Source organism: Coffea eugenioides, chromosome 4, assembly GCF_003713205.1.
Source record: "Coffea eugenioides isolate CCC68of chromosome 4, Ceug_1.0, whole genome shotgun sequence".
Lineage (NCBI taxonomy): Eukaryota > Viridiplantae > Streptophyta > Magnoliopsida > Gentianales > Rubiaceae > Coffea > Coffea eugenioides.
Window position 1 is genome coordinate 40,389,308 of NC_040038.1, and position 25,377 is coordinate 40,414,684.

Genomic DNA, 25,377 nt, shown 5'->3' on the forward strand with positions numbered 1-25,377 from the left:
TTCATCAATTTCCTCTTCTTTTTTTTTCACAAATTTTACGTTAAAACTTAAAACTAAAACTAAAACTAAAACGTGAACAAAATTAATATGACAAATAATTAGCAAATAAAAGACAAATAAAAAAGGTAACAACTAAAATGCAGACAATCTAAAACAAAAATCATGAATTAGATGCAACATACAAATTATTTAAAAATTTGGTGTCTACACTCTTTTCCTTGAAGAAATCAGGAACTTCAAAAGTTTAGAAGGGGCCAAGTTCAAGCACAATTTTGATGAGGGTTGAATAATTTTCAGTGAAAGACTTCAACATAAAAGTTGTTCCTCTATGTCCCTAGAAAATGTAGAAAAAAGAATCATCCAAACGAATTTATAACAAAGAAAAAAATGAATTTGAACGGGGCTACATCTATAATGAAGATTTTCAGACACCAGGGTTGTTTTTCTCTCAATATTGACGTCAAATTTGGTGACCTTGTATCTGTTTTCTCACAAAACTTGCACCATAAAAGTTCTTCTATTGCATCTATAGAGTATTTAAGAAAAAGATAATTGATCAAAAAGGGGCTAAAATGAAGGAGAAAAAGGGGTATGAACAGGGCTGGTCGATTAGTCCTACTCCCAATTTCTACAGAAATTTTTTTTTTGTTCTTGCTCTTTTTCTCTCTCCCCACCCCAGATCTTGTGCAGCCATTCTTTGTAACATGTTTCCCCTCTTTTTTCATCCTAAAAGCTCCCTTATTAACATATTTACATGAAACAAAAACCTTAAAACTTAGAATTGATGGTTTTCTAGAAAAATGATGAGGTGTTCATTCTTTCTCCTTTTGATCAATTTTTGTTAGCTGTTAAAGGATAGAATTTGGGATATGATAAGCTGTCTTTGTACCAACAAACTTGGAGAAAAAGAAAGAGACAAAGAAAAGGAAAGAAAAAGAAAAAAAATCTTGCCAAGAAACAAAACCCATGCACTTGTAGTGGTTTCTCGTTTGCAGAAATGGAAGTGAAGTTCCAGCATTTTTTTTAAGGAAAGAAAAGAAATGGGCCAATACCTCCTTACTTTTGGGCTTTTGCTTCTTTTGCATGGGTTTTTATTTAGGTTTCATTTGGGTTTTGGGTGGGTTTTTGGTAGGATTTGTGGTTAGGTTTAGGTTTTTTTTATTGGGTTTGAACAAAAGAAAAATCTTTACCAAATTCTCCAATTTTGAACATCCATTTTTCTTTTCTTTTTCTTTTTTTTGGGCACAAACCTACAAAATAAAAAATTAAAATAATTACTTAAACAATTTATAAGTGAAAACTAAAATAAAAATAGTAGATTTGAAATTAAGAAAAATTTGGTGTTTACAGTTTTAAGATAAATTTGGCGCTCTTCGGAAATCGTGTTTTTTATCAACAGTCACTTAATTTTGCTTGGTTTCCTTTCATATCCCTATTTGTAACCAATTTACGATGAAAGAATGAATGCAATTGTGAGCCCTTAATTGCTTTGGTAATCTATTGATAACCATTTGAAGTGTACGTATCTTCACGCTCTAGAGTTATCATAGTTTCGTGCAAAGTACGCTCTGCTATTTTAGCAATCTCAGTAGAGATGGGATGTATCATTTGGGACCCACAATAATTATTAAAACCTCTCCTGACCATGTGAACAAAGGGCAATGGTTGGAAAGACACTAAATTTATTTGTCCATTTTTAGTAAGATGACATAATTTTGGGATGGACTGAAAAGGAAAGTATGACACTTTCAATGGGACAGAGGGAGTATAAGTTAGGTATATTGGCATATATTGGTAAATAAGGTAAAATATTAGCTCCATAATCTAAATTAGTTAATTGTAAACCATCAATCCTTTTCGTCACAAAAACAACAGCATATCATATACTTATAGACTCACTAGTCTGTATCATATACTCATATGTATGATGCTGTTATTAGACAATTGATTTATAATAAAATTCTATTTTGTTATGTTGATTGAATTAGAGGCCAAAACTAAGCATCTTTTAAAAGTTATTGTAAATAAATTTTGCAAGTTAGTAAACCTAACCTAAAGAAAAAATAGTTTATTAAACGTTTATTCATACGTGACTAATAAGTATATGGTTAGATAAAAAGAAAACTTGATTAACATATAATGGAAGTACATTAGATTTGCTAGACATTTAATTTTTTCCTCACTCTCCTATCGTCTCATTGCCAAAATTGCAAACAATTGTTTTGCAAGAGTCTATTATGTTTTATAAAAATTTTACCATCCTTTTTAGGTATTATTCTATCAAGTTAGATTTACCGTTGGATGTAAAATAAATGTCTTTGTCTCTTATGTTATAATAGTTTGAATTATTTAAAATATGAGAAGTATTATGATTTATAGATAATTATAAGGTAATGAATCTCTGAAAAAACCACATAAAATTTTCCGAAGGATATATTTTCTAACATAATAAACTTAGGATGAAAAATAGAAAATTAAACGTCTATTAGTCCCTTGTCTGTCATGTAACTCATGTTAGGTTTATTGTTGGAGCTAAAATAAGTTGGATTGTCGCAAATTCAACTCCATAGAACCTAGTTCCATGCCAACTTTCATCACTCAGGAATTTTCAAAGTTCTCCAAATCTTGTAGTAAAGTTAAATGGCAAAACCTTTTATTCATATTTTTTGTCAAGCATGAAAGAAAATATTGCATGAACTGAAACCTTTTACTCATTTTTTGCCAAGCATGTAAAAAAATATTGCATGAACTAACACATCATCTGGATTTCTCAACATTCATTAGAAGTAAAAGTTGACATATGTAGTTAGAAAAAAATGAACAAATTAAACTTTACTATTTAAAAAGATGATTAATCCTTTATATACTGACAGCATATACACTATTACAGTTGAATGCAAGATAAATAATCTAAATTTGGATTTAAAATTCAAAATTTATTTGTATTTTATCCATCTAACCGTGATAGTGTATATAAGTCTTGTAAGTGACGAATAACTTACCTACACAACAATTGAAATACATTATAAATAATGATAAGAGACAATATCATGATGAAAAAGTTGAAGAAGCTTTTCAATCAACGAATTTCTCTCTTTTTACATGGTATAGCCAAATTGACGAGAATTTGTGGTCAATTGCTTAATTGGGTCTATGTTTTTGTTTCTTTCGCAAACCCGGGAGGGATGCTAGACTCAAATTTTATTAATGAAAGCAATAAATAAACAAATCCTAGGAGGACATAAACCATAACCTCCAGTATATGAAAATATCAAGATTTTCAAGTATAGAATAAAGAAATATCAAAATTTTCAAGTGCAGAATAAAGAAATAAGGAGTACTACTCCTTTACATTTCTATGTTCTAGCCTAATGTGCGGATATTTATTCCTGTCTAATGATGGCGTCTATCTATTTAGCATTTAAATTTTTTTAAACTAAATAATGAAATACAATTTCAATGCTCTAACGACTTTTATTGATTCATCTGAGTTATTTCATTTTAACATTATAAGGTAACTTAATTTGATAGATATACATGGAGGACTTGAATATTGATAGCGATAGTAATGTATAAAATGATTAATCAATATTCATTGAGCTTATTCGTTTAACTATTTTCTATAAGAAAATTTCTACAATAAAGTAAATATATTAGAATTCGATACAGCAGTTTGTTAATGAAAGACATAAACATATTAAATGCAATTAATATCATGCCAATTCATTAGAAACATATGTTACTCTATGCATTATAAGTACGGGTTAAAATCTAGTTTGTAGTTGATTTTGCCCCTTAAAATTTTGAGTTTTAAGTTTGCACGCAATTTCTGCTAGCCAAGTTATGACTAATTTTTTGCAAGTCAAGTTATGATGGATAATGTATCTAGCGATCCAAAGGAAAACCATAAAATGTGAGGGATGCTTTTTATAATTTTCCTCTAAAATTCTTTAACATGGATTGAGATCAATTAATGCCAATGATGGAAATCATTGTAATTAAAGCAAAATTGAGAGAGGCGGAAGTAAAATATCTTGAAAATTCAAGCCCAAATCTATATAGTTTTTCGGGACTTTCCAAATTTGTATCTATCTTATTTTGAAAATCATTTAGGTGAACTCTACAAATAAATTACAAATGATTAGACCTAACAAAAAAAACAAATGATTAAATCTATCAAAAGATTTCATCATAGAGGATTTTCCTAAAATTATTTTGATTCCATTTACAATTTCTCTCGGGATTATAGGCCTTTTAACTATAGTACAACGTAAATAATTTTTTGCGTTTCTTCCGCTCTTCCACAACTCCTATTTCGCTCTCTACTAGCTAGTTTGGGAGGAAGGAAATGAATAGAAAAAAAAAATTTTAAAAGGATGATGAAGTTTTTCCATTGTTTGGGAGCAAAAATACGAAGGAAAAGAAAAGATTTGGAAAATTTTCATTTCCCTCCATGTAAAGAAAAACTTTCCGCCCAAAATTGGTCAGAAAAACGGAAGAAAAGTGCAAAAGTTTTAAGCAAATTTTCAAATAGGGTTAATCACATTTAATCCCCTTAAGGTATATCCCATTTTTCAGTTTACCCCCTAACTTTTAATTTTGCTCACTTAACCCCCTATAGGACAAAATTGCCCTTGCATTATTTGACTTTTCATTTACCTTGTTTTCCTTTCTTTTATTTCTTTTATTTCTTTTTCTCTTTTTCACAAAAATCTTCACCTTAATGATTGAAATTAAAAAAGAGGAATCGCAGAAATCTATCTTCTCCTTAAATGATTAAAAAAATATTCAAATCACTTTCCTAAAATATAATTTTTTTAGCCTTTCAATTCTTTCAATTTTGGATTTTCCTCTTTCCTTTCTAGTTTCTCATTTAATTCCGCAAGAAAATATCTTAAGATCAAATTGTGACCTGATTAATAATCATCAATTGAAATTTGTGACACATGACATCACACAAAAAATCAAAATTAGTTTTTGATGCTTTTTAAACCTTCACCCAAAAGTAATTACAAACTCAAAACAAAAATTTTCGTTGAAATGGAATTTTCTATTGGGAAGGTTGAAAGAGAAAAAGAAATAAAAAAAGGAAAATAATTTCATCTTATGATATTTTTTTGAGAATAAAATGAGAAACTAGAAAGGAAAGAGGAAAATTCAAAATTAAAAGAATTGAAAGGCTAAAAATTGTATTTTAGAAAAGTGATTTGAATATTTTTTTTTAATCATTTAAGGAGAAGATAGATCTCTGCAATTCTTCTTTTTTAATTTCAATCATTAAGGTGAAAATTTTTGTGGGAAAGAGGAAGAATTAAATAAAGAAGAAAGAGAAAAAAAAATAAAAGAAAGGAAAACAAGGTAAATAAAAAGTCAAAATAATGCAAAGACAATTTTGTCCTATAGGGGATTAAGTGAGCAAAATTAAAGGTTATGGGGTAAATTGAAAAATAGGGTATACCTTAAGGGGATTAAATGTGATTAATCCTTTCAAATATGACAAAACTATCCTCAAAATCCTGATACAAAAAATTTTAATCCCAACGAGTCCCCCCACTACAAAACCCTTACCAAAGCCCCTCCTTTCTCTTCCTTTCTTTTCTATTTTAAACTCCCAAACTCGCTATACAATTCTGGATTCAATCGAATCCAAAATCCGCTCAAAATCTAGGGTTTCTAGACATTGATTTTTAGTGCCGGTTTCGGTTGGATTTTATCATTGTGAAGAGGGAGCAAAATTCTATCCGTTAGGGTTTTCGAGTTGGCACAGATCTGAGTCTCGGAAGAATTGGACGAGTTGATTAGTGCTCCGATTTTGAAGAATTCACCATATTTTGGAGTATGGCTGGGCTGTCTACTGCGTCTCCTGTGAGTATAAAACCCGAATTTTGGGTTTCAACTGGTTTAATTTGCGTTTTCTGTTGCCTTGATTTGTAGCGTTCAAGTTTTTTTTTTTTTAATCTTGAATGTGTTTAATAGTGGAAATGCTCAATTTGAAGTGTGATTACGTAGCAATTTTGGAAAAGGATTGCACGGCTGCCTGCTGTTGTGCTAATTTATTGGGGTTTTAAAGGAAATGGAAATTATAGGGAATATATATATTTTTTGGGGATTTGTTGGTAAATGCTTGGGGAAGTTTGTCATAATAGGCTTAAATGATATGCAATGAATGCTTGATTTCGTAGCCCTTCTTGATTTGATAATGGGGGCAATCAACGGAGGGCAATGGAACAGTGCCTCTGGTGTCACTAATATCGGGATACTGATGTTGTTTTTCTATTTTTGGACAGTGAACTGTGTTGTCGTGTACAAGACTTGTTACTTCTGATGAAGTAGTTTAATAAGATTGAGATAGATGATGTTTCTAGAGTGAAAATTAGTCAGATTTTGTATTTTGTGGGGAAATGATGCGGAAAAGAGAATTATATACTGCCCTGGTACTGTGAGACTGTCATTATATTTGGTATTTGACTTTTGCCAAGTGGTTGCTATGCTGTTCACTATGGATCATTGATGAGAACTTGGAATTTTTCGAAACTTATCACTTGCTTATTAATTTGAATGTGCAAATGTATTCAATAGCGTAAATGTTAAACCATGCAGATGAGTCCAACTATAGCTTCATATATGATGATTACTAGTTGGTGAAGAATCACACTCCTGTGGCTAGAGAATAGAAACTAGGATGTGCAATTTTTTTTTGTAACGGTAGGATCCGTCAATAGCAAGAACAAAGTGCCGTCCTTTTGATTCAGGGTGTGATTCATGTATTTTTCTGGGCTGAGTGCTCTCCGTCATAGCAAATGCAACCTAATTATACTAGTATGCAGATGCATATGTTACATTTGACTGATGGTAGATACTCTTAGCTTTTATTGTTTTGTAAAACTAGAACTGTTTTTGTGCTGATGAAGAAGTGATATAGTGCAATTATGGATTGCTCTAAATTGTTGTTTAGTGTAAGAATGTAAGAGTTACTTTGTGAGCAATGAAATTTCAGCAGTGTCAGCAATTTTAGTGAATAAAATCAAGAACAGTTTCAATCGAATAAACTCCAGCAATTTCAGAGATTGGAAACCCAGAACTTCAGTAATACTAGAAACAAAGAGCGGACCAAAAGAGAGCATGAAGTAGCTGAGAATTAGTGGAAGGGTAGGAGGAAAAGAAAAATGAAAGTGATGGAGAAGAAGAGGAAGAAGCAAATGGTAGCTGAAACCTTGCTTTAAACACAGTCTCCACATGGAGCTAATATATAAAGTGCAGCCTTGTGGAATCAGTCATGAGTTTTACAGTTTTCGATTTTTACAGTGATTAACCTTTACCTACCTAGAAAAATGTTGCTTTAAACCCATTCTCCACATGGAGCTAATATATAAAGTGCAGCCTTGTGGAATCAGTCATAAGTTTTACAGTTTTCGATTTTTATCACTCATAATTTTCGATTTTTACAGTTTTGCAGACTAGTGATTTTTGTTGTCATGCACCTTCAAGTAATTATCTACTTCATATTTTCTTTTAAGTAATTCAATAAAAAAAATAATAAATATTAGCTTCCTGTAGAAGTCCTTGGTAAAACTTGTATCAGAACTTGTATAACCCTCAATGTTTCAAGTACAGGACATTGGGATGCCTCTGTGATTTGCCCTCTAAGGAGGTTAGATGCTCCTTCGATACTTGTGTTGACTCTATAATCTGTATCAGTTGCCAACCTTTTGTCTGGAGCCTTTGAGATCATATAAAATCTGAATTAGCAACTTTCCATTCGCCACAAATTTTGCACTTCTGTCTTCCCAGCAATAAGTTCTGACCGGAAATCACTGTGTTAAAAAGTTATGACCCTGTAAAAATGGCACAGAAAAATGGCATCGATGGTAGGAAGAAACCCAACTTGCTGATAACCGGAACCCCGGGAACGGGGAAGACAACGACAGCGTCGGCGCTGGCAGAGGCCGCTCAGCTCCGACACATCAACATTGGTGACCTGGTTAAGGAGAAGAACTTGCACAACGGTTGGGATGACCAGTTCGAGTGCTACATCATCAATGAAGACCTGGTATTTACTTTCCTACCCTTCTCTATATCAATCATAAATCCGTAAACCCTACTTCAGTGTTTGGTTCTCTTTATTTATTCATTTTTAGTTTCATTTAATTTTTGTTTGTGAATGTCTATAAAGTACTGTAAATGAATAAGAAGTGCATGAGGAATTTTCAGCAGAATGGGAGAATTATGATGTGGATTCTCAATTGGTTGACAAATAATGATATTTTTAAAATTTGTTTTAGTTCAAACTCTTTCCCTAATTAATTATTAAATAATTTGAATTTTCAGCAGAATGGGAGAATTATGATGTGGATTCTCAATTGGTTGACAAATAATGATATTTTTAAAATTTGTTTTAGTTCAAACTCTTTCCCTAATTAATTATTAAATAATTTGAATTTGTCCCTAGGTGCATACAAGGTGAATTGATGAATTAAATGAATTGAGAAATTAAATGCAAAACGGCTGCTTTTACTTGTCTTTTTTATTTTATTTATAGTGGGCAATGATGTTGGACATCTTGAAGTTATTTCTTGCTAGTAATGAGAATAGGGCTGTTTAATAGAGCTGGAAAATGTTAGTTATTGGGATCTATTCATTTGGGTAAATGTCATGTTTGATTTGGGTGTATGGATTTTCAAAATAGGTCTGTGATGAACTTGAAGATATGATGGAAGAAGGGGGCAACATTGTGGATCACCATGGCTGTGATTTTTTCCCAGAACGATGGTTTGATAGGGTTGTGGTGCTTCAAACTGAGAATTCTTTGTTGTATGATCGATTAGCTAGGAGGTAAATGACTCTCTTTACTTATTTATGCCTAAGATCCTCTTTCAGCCTATATCTTTTTTGTCTTAATCATTCATTTTATATTGCTAGCATTTGACTACTTTGGTTGTTTGTTGCAGGGGTTACACGGGTTCAAAGCTTTCGAACAACATTGAATGCGAAATCTTTCAGGTGTTACTAGAGGAAGCGAAAGAGAGTTATCAGGAAGAAATTGTTGTTGCTTTGAGAAGTGATTCAATAGATGACATAAACAATAATGTATCAACTTTATCTGATTGGTTGAGGAGTTGGAACATGTCCTGACCAGATCCTAAATGGTCGTCATTGTATTACTTTATTGTAATGCATATTTTTATACTTCAGTTTTGAAATCTCAATCAGCCGAGTGGAATGTTTTATTACTAATATTTTATTCTTCTTATCTTTTGGAGGTTCCAGTGATTGCTTCCAGTTTTCGTATTTTCAATCTGGTAATTTAGCAATGTCTGATGAAAGAATGTTGATGCTGTGGTGGACTGGTGATCTCTATCTGGTTAGGGATGCCTTGACAGCAGCAAACTTGGGACTTTTTGTTGTTGCATGTTACGGTTCTTTGAATTATCTTGAATTTCTGTGACGTGTGATCTCTTCAAATACACAAAAAGGAAAAAAAAGAAAGAAAAAATGAAGAAGAGGGGGAGTAAACCATTGCGAATCCAAATGCCGTGACAAATCCACAGATCTTGTTTGTATTCCATGGTTCATACCCCCAACTCCAAAGCCTTTTTCTCAAGTTCGAGAGAAAATTATACAGGATCTGAAAAAATTTTTTGGTCCTATTTGCGGGGTTATGTATAACTTCTGGGGAACTGCAAATATATACTACAAAATTGTCTCGAATAACTGCATGGCCACTAGTACTCAAATAACTGCGTGGCCTGTATATCTTTGAGCTGTGGAACTGAATAGAATTGTAGGATGCCAGTTATTGTGATGGGAGGATCAAGCTCTGTATGAATTGCCTTCCCTTTCATATGTAACTGCAGAAATGTGTTGGCATCTTTGGCTACAACTCCTTCACCAGTCCATAATGTGACATGAGGCCACTGGTTTTTGGAGCTTATCTTTTTGCCAGTTACCGAGCATGGGTAAGCTTCTAATGCTGCCAATTTCTAGAAAATAGTAGCCCAGTTATACATCCACAGGCACCCTTTCATTAAGAAACCAGCCATTATTTGCAACAGCAGTAACACCATGACTTCTCTTGTGAGCAAGCGTCACATGAGCTTTTGTGAGGCTATTCTTTAGATTTTTCTCCTTGAAGAAGGCTTCAATCTTAGGATCCTTCTCAGCTAACCGATTTAAGTAAGAAAGGAAACAATACAAAATTGTTATACTGATTCTTATCCCATAGATTCATCATAAGAAAGATAGCAGGAAACATGAAACCAAATCCTTGTGTAAACAAGAAGACAGCAGGGAAGAAGTACAAGGGAGTGGAGTATTCAGCAATCTCGTTGCCAAAATTCCTCACTTTTTTGTTAGGAAAAAAAAGAAAAGAAAAGGTAGCATGGGACTCAAAACCAGAAAAGGTTTTGTGGCCCTTCCAGAATGAAACCGAATGCCACATTGATAATTGCTTAACACTTCTCCAACCATACCCCGAGTAATAGATGTAAGACGACAAAACAAAAAGGTACATAGCTATTACCAACTGTACAGAGGACTTCAGATTCGCAAAATACGTACGCCACATGGCTTCTCAAAAACTTCTTGAAGAGCAAGTGAAATCAAGCGAGATCTGAATTTGAATCTTCATAGGATATGGAATTGGAATAACCTTAAAATTGAATTCTGTACTCAAATGCTAAGAGCACAATTTATATCCAATTAAGTTCCTAACCTAAAGAGCCACAGATAGAGTAAAGAGTATCTTACTAAATTTACAAGACTAGGCAGAAGAAAACATTCATTAACTCACCCTTTGGAGGAATTCATGGATTTCTGCAACAAGCAAAATCACAGTAGCGTATACAGTAAGCCCCAAGCCTTCTTTTCTCAATGATTGGTGCTGTATACTCACCCTTTGCAACTGCTAATGACTGGTGCTGTATACTCACCCTTTGCAACTGCTTTTAGTTGTTCCAAGAGTTTCTTGACAGCAAATATGAATGGAACCTGAAAGGACATATAATGAGAAAACAACACAGTAGAAATTATTTTTTCCAAGCCTTCTGATTTTGTGTGAGCTTCAAGGGAAAGTTAGTTCAACTATTTTATGTTTAATGAGCATCCATGGCAAAAGCCTACAAGTAAGCCACTTGCGCATCAGGAAGAGGGTATTACTTACCGATGTGCAGATGAAAATGATTATAAAATATTATACAACTATTCAAATCAAATAGCCATTCACCTGCACTAAATCCAGGTACTCAAAATTGCTTGATAAAATCTCTGACAATTGCTTCTCCTGTTTAGTCCACTCCGTTGCATAGGTTCCTTCGGTTGACTCCAACATGAAAGAAAATCAATGAGTGCATTCAAGAAAAAAAACGAATTGGAGACGGCTAGATTGAATCAACCGGGGAACCCTCCTTTATTATGGTTCTCAGGACAAAAATTCAGAATAAGACGGAAATTGGAAATCCAATTACCAACCTTCCATGCCTGCTTGTGTGAAGCTTGTGTAGGTTTATCCCCTCTTCCAAAACTTTTTTCGCAGAATCAGGTAGAGGAGACCTATACAGGTAATGGTAAGAAAGGAGAAACATTTTAAGCACATCAAATACGATGAAGATAAGATGACAAAATAAGTATGTCTCAAATGGAGAACGAGTTTGTCCAAATGGAATAAGAGTCAGAAACAACAAAGGAAAACAGAGCGTCGACTGAAACATATCCTAGCTAAACCTACACATTGTAACTACATTTTTGCAATGCTATCACTCGGTATAAGTATATCTTGTACCAAAATCCATATGCATAGCCTCTTTCAAACAATCAGTCTCTCATCATCTTTAAGTTATATTACTGATAGAAATTGATCGCTAAATTATGGGAAAAAAATATTATGCACAGGTCAAGCTCATGCAACGCGTTAACTCCAAAAAAGGCAGTAAACTTGGCAATGGACAAAAACACAAGTAACTTTCCCCACATTAAGATTCAACTTATGATACTGAGCTTGGAGATGGGCCATGGTTGCTATCACACGGCAGAGTGAATAAGGCAGCAGAGAAGCCAGTTGGAACGATTGACATGAAAGTATATCAAGGAAAGTAGGGGTTTTACATACCCTTCTCACATGAAAGAATAATGGTCTCCATCTCTTTGTCTCTCTTTAACATTTGGCTATCTCTTGAGGACGGAAGCTTACTTAACAACTCCATGTGTTGTAGACTTGTGTAGACTTGTAGTTGGACTGCCAATTTTGCTCATTGAAACTATTTGGCATTAATTAGTGCTACATCTTTTTGCTTTCTTTTCCACAACATTTGTTCTTCTTCTTCTTTTTAACAAGAAATTACACCAAGTATGCATGGCTAATATCATATTTAGGCCAATATTAGGATGATAGTGTATATAATATTAGTACATATAAGATTAATCCATAAAATATTTCAAAAGTTGTGGTAAACTTATATAAAATATGAATACTATACCATGTATAATAATCAAATTAGATTAGTCAAAATAGTATGAGAGTTCACAAGAGCTGGCACTCCCACGGGCTGCATTGTGCTTTAATTTGTAGCCTATTGTCAATAAAAGTATTGTGGATTTTCCTTTAAAAAACAGAACGTCCACTTTTTCCCTTTCTCTGTACTCTTGACAATTAGCCTAATAGGATTATAGAATAGGATTACAAAATCCCTATCTCTATACTCTTGCTTGTACTCTTGACACAATTACCCTAATATCACCTAAAAGAAAATTTTATTGCTTATATATAATACGGTAATTGTGTCATGTAGTCTGCCTCCATTAGTTTTGACAATTTTCGTTACTGTTTCAAATTAGTTTAAATCATGAGGGGTCAAAATGTATGATTTGAAGCCATAAAGGATTTTCCCGTAGATTAGCTTAACCACAGGAGTCTTTTTTTGTATTTTACCCTTTGGTTATCGTTTTTGCACTCCATTCCGCCACTTCTTTTTTGCCTTTGATTTGAACAAAATTTTGACTTCACTAATTCACTCCTTCAGTAATATTTTTGTGAAACCTTTTGGTCTTAATTTTATTTGAAGTATAGATTTTACTGATATAATATTATTCATTATTTTTATGACACAAAAATAAAAATTTTCATCATGGGTGGCAAAATTTGTTAAATTTATGCAAGTGAAAAATCATTTTTATTAAACTTCTAATTGTTCTTATTGGTGCTAAAACTTACGGAAAATTCTATTGTCCCTTTTGGGTACCATTCCCTCAACTTGTATCTCTCATTAAAGATAAATAGTTTACATTTTAAATATTTAACAATATTTAATTTAAGGATCAATAACAGGGTCAATGTTTAATTTAAGTCTAATTAATGATTTGAGTTGCTCAAGAATTCGAGTTGAGTTATTTAGTTTAATATCACCTCTATTGTTTAGTGGTTGGGGCTTTAATTCTATCTAAAAAAGTGAAATAAAATGCTAAAAAAGGAAATTTTGATGGGTGACCAAAAATATTTTTAGGGATTAAATTTAAATGCAAATGGTTATTTGTAGGTTTTTTAAAATTTTGATTTGAAACTAAATCAAGAGTATGAATTACATTATAAGTTTTTGAAATAAAAGTTTTTTTTTCTTTTTACCCCTCCACTCCTTCCCGCACCTAATTGCTAAGCATAATGTTTAAACTCTAAACCTGACAATGGGGAAGACCCTAGAACTCTAAATTTAGTCCAAGAGTACTTTTCATTATTTATTTTAGTTTAATAATGTAAATGAAGCTAAATAATAACAGCCCGATAGTCTATAACAATTATTATCTACCACATTTAAATTAAGTATACAATTTACCAAACAAGAGTATTACATTGATTTTGACTTTTAATTATTAGTTAGGATAAAAAAAAGTACAAGATATTTAATTATGGTAAATATAGGTATATGATTAAAAAATTTGTTCTAATGATAAAAACTAGCATATGTTCAAATCTATATTATTTAGAGTATAACCACTAAAGATGTTTAATCTAATTAAAAATTTTATAATTAGTATATTTATTGATATTTATATTTATATCTCAATTAATAATCAGTCTACTTGCATCTATATTTCAATAAATGGCAAATATTTGGGTCATTCAAGTGCCAATAGTTCACTATGTTTTTAAGATATTTATTGAGTATAAGCTAGAATTGATCATAATTAGGTTTCAATTAATTAGCTAACATTCATACTTATTGGCACACCATATGAAATCTATCATAAAAGCATTTACATTTTATCACGTATTCGACAAACCGTGATAAGAGTGGACTATTTATCACAATAATTAAGCAATCGTGATAAAAGTAGCATAATTACCACGATATGTTACCATGACAAAAGAATGTGTAGTAAAAATTTTTTTGTAACCACAAATGCCAAAACCGTGTGAAAAAGTCACTTTTGCACACGGATTGGGAACTGTGTCAAAAAAAATGTGGTAAACACTCATTCTTTTTAGTGGGTATTACAGTGTATAATTATGTGTGTTAGCTTTCTTTTGTATTAGATTTTTGTCAACGTGGAAACCCTAATTTTAATTCGATCAGATTGGAGATTTTAATTGTTTAAAAAAAAAGTAAACAGAAGTTATTCGATTATTTGAATTCCTACAGAGTTGCTTATGCTGAAAAAGGCTCCTCTATTAAGAAAGTGGATTAAAATCACATTACAAAAAGTATTAGTCTCCAACCTCTTTCTTTGTCTTGGCATTATGAAATGCACTCTAACTCAAATTCATTGTAGTAAATGAAAATGTTTGTAGAAAGGATGTTGCTGCTTCTACTTGGTCTATCTGTCCACATATTTTTCGAGTGGTATAGGATCGTCATTTTATGTATTGCTGGCAGCTGCAACCGGTCAAATAGACTTGCAGATTTAGGATGTAGACCTATCAAACCTAGCAGATTGTTTTAGAAAGCGGGTACTTATTCATGAAGATAAAATTTGAAGGAACTTGAATTAATTTATTAGTTGACATTGCATAATTGATACTTCTAAACTATTAAGAAGTTTTTTTAGACACACATTAGTGCATCTAAATTGCATCTATTTTGCCATATGAATACACTTAATCACAATAGTTGCACTCCTTGCATTTGGATATTTTCTTAAATTAACTGCACTTTTTAAAAAATAAAATAAAATACAACTAACTCCTGCCAAACTAAAATTTTAATGTAGAAAAATGTATAATAAATAAAAAATTTTAAGTAAGATGTGAGACGTGAGTTGGTAAAAGAACTAATATCAATTCAATATTGTGCCAATTAGAATCTAACTTTCGAACGAAAGAGTGTTTTTTCCCTTTTGGTACATTTTCAATTGATCATCATTTTCCCCTTATTCTATAGTTTTGGATAAATCTTTGTTGAAAAGATTCTTTTTCATGTAAATCAATTTAATTTACATTAAAAGAAAGTTAAATTACAAAGTTGCACCATTATTAGTCTTCTAATTTGGAAGAACTTAAAGAAACTTGAGTGTTTAAGAGCAGACTTCAAACCTTACGAACGAAGAGTTTAAAAATCAAACCATAAATCATACAATTACTATCTAATATCCTTCTCTTTTAATACTTATATTACCTAACAAAGCTAATAAAATTTTGACTTGAAATAGGGTTGGCTTGCAATTCATGCATTTAATGTTGCCTCCTTTGAATTAAAATCCAGGTACCGTCTCTGGCTATAATAGGCTCATCCTCCGATGATAAAATCTAGCTGTACATTCTCCTACAATGTGTTGAGCTAATTACTTTTCTATATAGGTGGGTTCAGGGCAAATGTAAATAAATTTTATGAAGCATGGGAAGATAATATCCATAAATTGTTGGATGGGCAACATATCAATTTGTGTTAGCGTCTGTAATCAATTTGTATTAGCGTCTGTAATCTATGCTTAGCATTTGTTTCTTTTAAGTAAATTAAATATTGTGCTTAATCAACTAAGTTTATTTTATTCTTGTCACTCTACAGATTTGCATCAAATAATATTTTGGTGCTATTGTCTTTATTGCGATTCTGTTTTGGAATATTCTTGTGATAGAGGTGCTTACAAATCTCTAATACATTGTTTTAAAATTTTTTTGTCTTTTGGTTTTCTTTTTGACAAGGTTTAATTTTACTTTTCTCGCATGTGGATGTGACAGACTATAATGCCAAGTTACGCAAATTTCACTAATTTTTTTCTGTATCATTATTTGATTTTGCAGGAAAAGGAAATTAGGAAAATTGGAGTGAATTATATAGCACGAGGGAGAATGTGGCGAATGATGTTTATATTGCGGCAAATAGTCTCTCAAGGACTTTTATGACCAAACAAAACTATATATACCCACAAATAATGTTTATATTGATGTTTATATTTAAGGGTGGTAATTTCTGGCACAATACAACATGACTCGAACATAATGTGAAATTAACAGGTTTTAACACGACCTGATCTTTGATAGGTCATTATTAGGTCAATTTATTAGTTACATGAATGTAAGCAGGTTGGGTTAAGTCAACCCACAAACGCTAACTTGATATAGTACTTATTTTATGATAATAATTAAACACTATAGGGGAATTTTCAGTATTTAGCAAAAACTAATAACGATCAAATTTGGCTTGAAGATTTCAATTAAAAGTTTTGAAAACTCACAAGTTTTATATCTTATCATATATGAAACTATATGACTATGTTTTGAAAAGGTTGATTGGATTGCATTTTCTAAGAACTTTTGGAGAAAAATTACTTTAGTACTTTTAGGATGAGACATATTTGAGATAAAAGATAATTAAAAAAATGTGTAGAAGGAATATCCACAAAAAATGGAGAAATTTTCAAAAGAATAGCAATCCGAATAATGCCGAATTTCTAACTTATATTATGCTTGGAAACCTTCATTATCTATTATTTTTTTGAATGCTTTGAAAATTTTAAATTTTATGTTGACTATGTATTTCAAAAATTTTATCGTGTGTTTTAACAATAGCAACATTCAATTGATTACATGATCAAATGAGTTAAAATAAGTTATTAAAATGCTAGATTATTTTTAGCATAGGTTAATAGGTTTTTTTTTTCTTACACTCCCTCCCCCCGTACCACCCAACCCAACCCTCCCCCCAGCATAGGTTAATAGGTTGATTTGACAAAATAATGCATCATATCAAAACTATTTTAATCATATAAAGTGTTTAATGGGTTATACGGATTGGGTTGGATCAACACGTTAACAAATAAGTTAGGTGCACAACACAGACATGAAAGTACAAATGATGACATAAATAGTCGCTTAAAGGCATTTGAGATCAAACAAAACTATATATACCCACAAATAAACTAAAACTAGTGTGAATACCCGTGCTACGCACGGTGCTGACATTATTGAAAAAAATGAAAATAAAATGGTGAATAAAAAAAGGTTAAAAAATAGTACCAACACAATTAAAATGTAATATCTGTCTAACAATAGTTTGAAATATGATAGAATGTGTATATCATTCAAGAAATGCCTTTTTTCGGAAGATAGATCTTGAAAAAATAATAGAAATTTATATTAGAAAATGAATGATATATGAATAAAAATGAATGTAATTGAATGTTGTTAAAATGAAATACTTACAAATATTATGCATTTGATTTGATAATCTTGCATGAAAGTGCGAACACTCTTCACACCAATCAACTTTTAGTACGAAAGCCAAAATTGGTGATTTAATTAATTCTGTTGAATTTTGTGGAATGCGTACTACAAATGAAAATGCACGATCTTTGCATGAATTGATTCGTTGGTTGAACAACCTATCACCGTTTTCCTGAGAATTAAGTACGTACAAAATTCAAATTAGTGTATTTTTTTACATAGTTTATAAATAGCATTATAAAAAAATAAATATATATCAAGAAATTCTGCCTTCCTTTGTAATTCTCTAAGATAAGAAGCATCACAACCAAATACGAATCGTGCATGTCTGTCTTGTAGATTAAGATGCATGTTACCACTGGAATCTCTGATTTGTATGTTAACATTGTACCTGTTTGACAAATAAAATGTTATATACAATACAGAAAAATATGTTGAAATTAAAACTACATGAAATTAATTACCTAACAATAGTGTCGACCACGTCATTACAATGCAGACCAAAGTGACAAAGAATCACATAATGACAATCTTTTTGTGATAAGAAACATCAACTCTTTTGGCCTAAAGGTACCGAAACTGTCATCATGACAATATCAAATACTATACATAGTTATCGAACTCCAAGAATCCAAACTAAGTCGCAAACAATTTGAAGATGTAAATTTTCTATCGTACGAAATTTCTCATATCAAATTTCATCATTTTTGTATTTGGAGGGAACTTGGTTCCATCAAAAATCAAATACCAATACTTGTGTCATATGAAAAAAGATGACATAAAAACAGTGATGGACATCTATTGCTCTGATCATAAAATAAATTTTTATACTTACTGTTGCATAATAAGTTGTTATTGAATCATGAGAAAATGAATCTAAAACGATGACTTATTTATTACCTAACATTTCATTTCTATTTAAAGACAAAAGACAATAACAGCAATAATCAATCGAAAATATTACATTATTGGGAATAATATTTAAAAAAACAATGAAAATGCAAATGTTTAAAGAATAAACAGTACCGGAATTTCTAATTTGATGCAAACGACGTTTTAATCGGTGTAGTTGGGATTTTGTCCTTCGAATTTGATGTAAGATTTCTCTTTCATGAACGTAAAGTTGCTGAAACTTTTTGAACTGCTGTGTGGAATCATTGCGGTGTACATTTCGTTTTCTAAACAAATGTTTCCTCCTTTGCAATCTTGCGAGTTTGAAATTTAGCTGTCGTTGAAATACTTGTAGGCGGGCATGTTCCGTAGTGAAATTAGGTTAAGAGCTAAGATGGATACTATAAAAAAGTTGAAGGAGATAATAAGTTCTTGGAAAAAATGCAAGAAAATTCTCTTAATTGGAGTAAGCACGCAAGAAAGTTGAATGAGGATGCTATGTTTTGGAAGACTTTCTAATTGGAGTGAAATTCTTAAATTGGAAGACTCTTCATTGGAGTGGGAAAGTGGGGAAAATATAGGGAAAACGTGAGCATGATTATAGGATTTTTAGGAGCGGTTATAGAATTAGTTAAGAGATAAACATTTGTTAAATTGGAGGACTCTTAATTGGAGTGGGAAAGGTGGAAAAAATGTGAGCATGATTATAGGATTTATAGTATACTCAATAACTTGATAGTATACTTAAATCACCATTGAGGTAATGTTTGCTTAAATAAGCTTTACAGTGTCCTAATTCCTTGCAAAAAAAAAAACACTAAATAGTCCTAATTGACATTGCAAGTTACGGCAATGTGCCAGTGGCATCTAGTCCCAATTTTTTTTTGGGGTCAAAAACTAGTCCTAATTGGTTCTGCTGTTTCTTGATCATGTTGTATGCTTCTAAATTCTACTTAGCGTGTAATAATTGATTATGACTTATTCTATTCGTTCATGGTATTGGACAGGCGAAAATCACACCAAAAGTGTGATAAATTTCCTATAAACTCCTAATATTATCTCCCCTAATTTTTGTATACTTTTAAAAAATTTAAACTTTTGTCAACAATATGCTGGTCACGCAAATAAAAAAAAAGGGACTGGTCACACATCTCATTCTTTGCCCTAAAGAACTCAATGTAGCAAATTTCTTACAATAATGGTGAAAAAAATCATAACAATGGAGGAACTTGGGTTTGTTTCTTTTTTTTTTTTTTGGAATCTAAAACAGCCCTATTCATTTTTAAAAAATAAATAAATTGGCCATCTTACATTCATTAAGAAAGAGAAAATTTTTTGGTCACTGCACATGGATGTCCGACCATCCAAAAGGGAAAAAAAAACAATTGTCCCGTTCTTGTGATTTTTTTTAAGGTTAAATATAGTAAGTCCCTTAACTTTACATTTAGTTGCACTTTACCCCCTCAACTTTACATTTAGTTGCACATTTGTGATTTTTTTGAAACGTGATTGTAATTTGCAAAACTCATTTGTAGGGGTGGTTATAGGATTAGTTTAGTGATAAATATTTCTTAATTATAAATATGTAAAATTGTATTAAAATAGCATACGAATGAGCATTTGTCTTTAATTAAGGAGTAAAAAGGATTTAAAGTATAAATAACAAACTATAAACGGTTTATGAAGTAGATAATGGAAAAGTTTTAAATTTTAAAATTGACTAGTGATAGGGTTGGTTATAACCCACTACTTTTTATGTATTAAAATAAATACAAAAATCTAGAAAAAAGAATGAGAAGTTTGGAAGCAATTGAGAGTCTCTCTCCTAAAAACCCACTTTGTAATACATATAGATATAAATAACAAACTATAAACAGTTTATAAAGTAGATAGTGGGAAAGTTTTGAATTTTAAATTTGACTGATGATAGGATTGGTTATAATCCACTACTTTTTATGTATTAAAATAAATACAAAAATTTAGAAAAAAGAATGAGAAGTTTGGAAGCCATTGAGAGGCTCTCTCCTAAAAACCTACTTTGTAATACATATAGATATAAATAACAAACTATAAACGGTTTATGAAGTAGATAGTGGGAAAATTTTAAATTTTAAATTTTAAATTTGACTGATGATAGAGTTGGTTATAATCCACTACTTTTTATGTATTAAAATAAATACAAAAATTTAGAAAAAAGAATAAGAAGTTTGGAAGCCATTGAGAGAATCTCTCCTAAAAATCCACCCTGCAATACATAGATATAGATAGATTATAAGAGACTAAAATAATTCTATTTACGTAATTAAGAAGAAGAAGGTTAGTTTGTACAAACTCTCACGTACCTCCTCTCCCTGTATGAAGGTAGGATGCAGTTTATGAAATTAAGAAGAAGGTGATAAGTGACTAATTTACGTAATAATTGAATGATATTTTATGTTATTTTTAGTCACTTTGGTTATATTATTGGAAGTAAATGAATCAATTTGGCTATAATTGGTGAAAAAATGTTCTTAAGTGATTAAATGAGGTTTTTATCACTTTTTACTTGCATTTTGTGCATTTTTGACAGCTTTGACACATTTTAGTATTTCGGCTATAACTTGAGCTACAGTGATCGGATTGAGATGATTCTTGAACCAATTTGAAAATAAGAGATAGATATACAACTTTGATGAAGACATCGAAATCCAGTTCTAAGGTTTTCTAGGTCAAAAAGCTGAATTACAGTAGCCAATTTCTATTGGTCGAAGCTGAAACAGGGCATTGAGCAGTTAAGGGTATTTTAGTCATTTCTCAGTCTACACAAATCCAAATGAGGTGATTCTTGATGAATTGGAAAGCTAACTCAAAGAGCTACAAGTTTTATGTTTTAGTCAAGAGTTAAATCAGCTTCTATCATTAAGAAAAGTTCTGTTGAAATTAAGGCAAAATCGGAGTAGAGCTGGAAATTGAACAGAAATTGCACAAAAGGTCACTGTAGCAATCCGGCCGGAACTTAGTCGAATTTATGGCCGGATTGTGGTCAGAAAAGGCTGCTCTCTACGCGGACAGCTTGTTTTCACCTCCAACAAGTCACATGTAATGCTAGACATATGACAACCACTTTGCAGCTGTAAAAGGGAGGTGTAAACCTCATTTTTTGACCACCTTTTACCTTTATATAGCCAAAACCATTGCAAGATTGAAGGAGAGACTTACGGGAGAAAGCTTGGAGTCTGCAGAATTATAATTCTTCCATTTTCTGAGTGTTAGGTTAGTATAGTATAGGATAGTTAGCTAGTTAGTTCATCCATCTTGTTTATTAGCTAGATGAAGAAGAGGTTCGATGATGAAAAATGCAAGGAGATGAACTCATGTGACAAGGGTTACATTCCTTTCCAACTCTTTATCTTTTGTACTTAATTCCAAGTTTAGTTAATATACAAGTTATGGATTTATATGTTATTAAGTGTTTCTAAAGTTTATGCCTTGGGTTTGGTTGAACTTTCTATGATTGCTAGTATTTATTATTTGGCTATTTGATGCCATTATTTTGAGCAAGTTATTTAGCACTTTAGCTCTTTAAAATCATGATTAATCTGGTACCATTGATTGTGATTATCTAAGATGTTGTTTCTGCAATGAAAATTGAGATTTAACACTGGTTCAAGAAGTGCTAAACATAGGGAGTACACTCACGAGAGTAGAGATACACCTATGTAGTTTTAGTGATTAATTTCATGTAATTTCATTAAAGAAATGAACTTGTAGCTAATTTCATAACCATGAGAATAGGTATGGATTAGTTATAAGTATAGTTGATTCACTGCAAAAGTAGGTTTCATATGCATAAGGAAATTACACCATAACTAGCCTAGATAGTAGTATTCAATGATCCAAATATAGCACTTGCATGAGTAGTTAGGGATACCATAACCTAAGGAGTTTTCATTTATTATTTTGAATAAGTTCAGTAGGTTTCATTTCTTATAATTCATTGATAGTCTAAATAATAGAGAAGCTGAAAGTAGTGCCGGTAATTGTTCAATCTTTCTCGTGGGATCGATCCGATATATACCCTAAACTACTAATTGACCTATATACTTATAGTGAAATAGGTGTAAATCGGATTTTTTAACTTGTACATATATCAAAATACCCGTCAAGTTTTTGGCGCTGTTGCCGGGGAAGATTTGGCAATATCGGTGTCAAGAGCAACTTTATTAGTTTAGATATTTTATTAGTTGTTTAGTGTGTGTTGATTGAGTCTGATTAGTATTAAATGTTATTTTCTTTTATTTTTGTGTTTTATGTGTGAATTACCTATTCTTCTTACTAATCTTGCTCTTAAGTTGTTTAAAAGCAATTTTAGGTAATGAGGAGGGTAGGTCAATTTGGAGGACAATACTTAAGAAGTGGAAGATTGGCAATAGATGGTTATCAAGTGCAAAGCTCCTTCAATAGAGGTAACCAAGAAATTACTGAAGTTATGTTTTTGAAGATGGTTTGAAGTGCTTAAAGGCAAAATTTGATGTAATTATGTTACAAGTTCAAATGGACACAAGTAGGCATGAAATTGAGCAAGAGGGGAATGTTAATGCTTTTAATCCTTATCATGTGATTTGTGACTTGTGTGGAGGTTATCATGCTACTAATACATGTATGCAAGCACAAAATGTGAATTATTATGATGAATTAGGGCATTACAATCGTTATTTTGATCAATATGGTGATAATTTGAGCAATTCTCCTACTTATGGTTGGGATAATCAATGTATTTATAGTAATTCTTCATTCTTTTACGATTACCAACCTGAATGTGTCCAATATGAATCAAAATCATCTTGGGAGTTGGCAATAGAAAGGGTAGCTAATGATTCTAAGCCATCTTGGGAGTTAGCTATAGAAAAATTAGCTAATGTGACTTCCGACCATTTTGATAGGATTGAGGAAAGGATAGATGAATTAGTTTCTCACTTTGATAGAATACATTAGCAATTGAATGCATTGTGTGAAGTTATTTCTTCTAACAATTTGCAAAATGATCCTAGCATGAATGGTGGGAATGTTGTATGTGAAAATGGATTGCAGTTTGATGAAAATGATAAATCTCAATTGTGTTTCAATGAGCAAATGTCCATTTCACATGATAATATCTTTGGAACTAACCTTGAACCCCAAGAGGTGAGTTTTAATGGCTCATTTTTCACCCCTCTTGAGGAGTGTATTGAAAGTATAGGTTCTAAAGGTATTGTTGCCCAAGATATCCTCATTGCATTTCCTTTGGTAAGTTCTCAAGTGGTGCATATTCAAGATAATATCTATGAAACACTTAGGATAGGTAAGTCACTTCCATTTCTCACATCATTAGAACACGTGACTCATGTGATCGAGTCACCTTTTAATGATCCACCACGTCCTAAAATGGTGGATTATTCGTTAACTAAACCTCCTTGAAAAATGAGGTGATATAGTCAAGCTAATGACTATAAAGAAGCGCTTGTTGGGAGGCAACCCAACGATTTCTTGTTTTTAGTAGCTTTTAGTTGTTTGATTAGTATTTTTGTGTGTTTTATAGGTGGCAATGGCAAGAGTTCATGCAAATTGTTTCAAGTGCAAAAGCGCTTTTAAGAAAGCAGAAAGGGAGTTTTCTTGTTCATTTGATCCAATTCATGCATTTAAAGTGCTTTATGCTAATGTTATATTAATGCTTAATTTCATGATATGAGGTTAAGTCAGTCATTTGCATGAAGTTGAAGTGCATTCAAGTGTTTAAATGTGTTTATGACTTATTTGCACTCTTTTGACTATTTGAGCACCATCATGTGCATTGGAAGTGTTGAGGGGACTATTTGATCCAAGAACTTCAACCCTCAATTTGCATTCTACATGTTTTTGATTTGTTTTGAGGTTTTGAGATTCATGTTTAAGTTACTTTTCATGTGCGTGAAGTGTTGAATTGTTAAAAATTTCATTGTAGAGCACGAATTGGAGAGTATGTTTCAAATTGGGGTCAAATTGAAAATTTCAGAAAGTTCTGAAATAAATGCAGAATCAATGGATCCGAGCTCGGATCCACTTCTGCAATCAAAGATTTCTGAAGCAAAATCCGACCAATTTTTGGCCGGATTCACTGCCGGATATGCAAGGGACAAGAAAAAACGTTTCTGCCAGCAATCCCTCCACGAATCCCTCCAATTTCTGGCCGGATATGAACCGTAACCAGCATAAGAGGAATCCGTGAACGGATTTCTCACATTTCTTCCTACTTCCTTCTTCAACCTACACACACTCACACCTAAAACACACACTACTCACTAAACTCGCTCTTTTCACCATCCAATTTTCAAACCAACTATACCAAAACACTCCCCTTTCACTTGAGAGATGATTTCATAGCTAAAACTTCTTCAAAAACAAGTCTAAATTCGGATTTGAGCTTGGCAAGAACAAGGGTTTCAAATTTTTGAACTCTCTATTTGAGGCCGAATTGGAGTGAGATTTTTGGGGGCTTCTTCACCATTTGCATCCATAATCATCAACAAACAAGTTTGAGGTAACAAATCTTCATCAAATGTTTTCATTTGAATTTTGCCATTTACCACTTTTTTCTAATTTTTGGGTAATTTCGAATTTTTTTCATTTTGTGAAGTTTGGTGCTTTACATTGAGCTTATTGACGATTATTGGTGATGTTTAACTCATGGGTTTGTGATTATTTGGTGAATTTTTGCTAATTTTATACTTAATTTGGCTTGGTGACAAAGTTGCATATTAAGTGGCCAATGTAGCATTTTAATTAGCTTTGTGGGAGTTTATGATATTCATGTGAGTAATTTAGATTACCTAATGAATGAAAAG

The 25,377-nt window shown here is 31.9% G+C and overlaps 1 protein-coding gene across 2 annotated transcripts; it reads left to right on the top strand.

Annotated features, from left to right (window-relative positions):
- Positions 1 to 5,557: 5,557 nt before the first annotated feature.
- On the top strand, positions 5,558 to 9,234 carry LOC113768146 (adenylate kinase isoenzyme 6 homolog). 2 transcript variants are annotated; one of them, XM_027312392.1, is made up of 4 exons: positions 5,558 to 5,865; positions 7,853 to 8,050; positions 8,687 to 8,832; positions 8,949 to 9,234. In XM_027312392.1, the coding sequence occupies exons 1-4, from the start codon at positions 5,839 to 5,841 to the stop codon at positions 9,130 to 9,132; spliced, it is 555 nt and encodes a 184-aa protein (XP_027168193.1). In that variant the 5' UTR covers positions 5,558 to 5,838; the 3' UTR covers positions 9,133 to 9,234. The 2 variants fall into 2 exon arrangements, with proteins under 2 accessions (XP_027168193.1, XP_027168194.1); XM_027312393.1 differs by lacking the exon at positions 5,558 to 5,865 and having other exon boundaries at positions 7,844 to 8,050.
- The last annotated feature ends 16,143 nt before the right edge of the window (positions 9,235 to 25,377 follow it).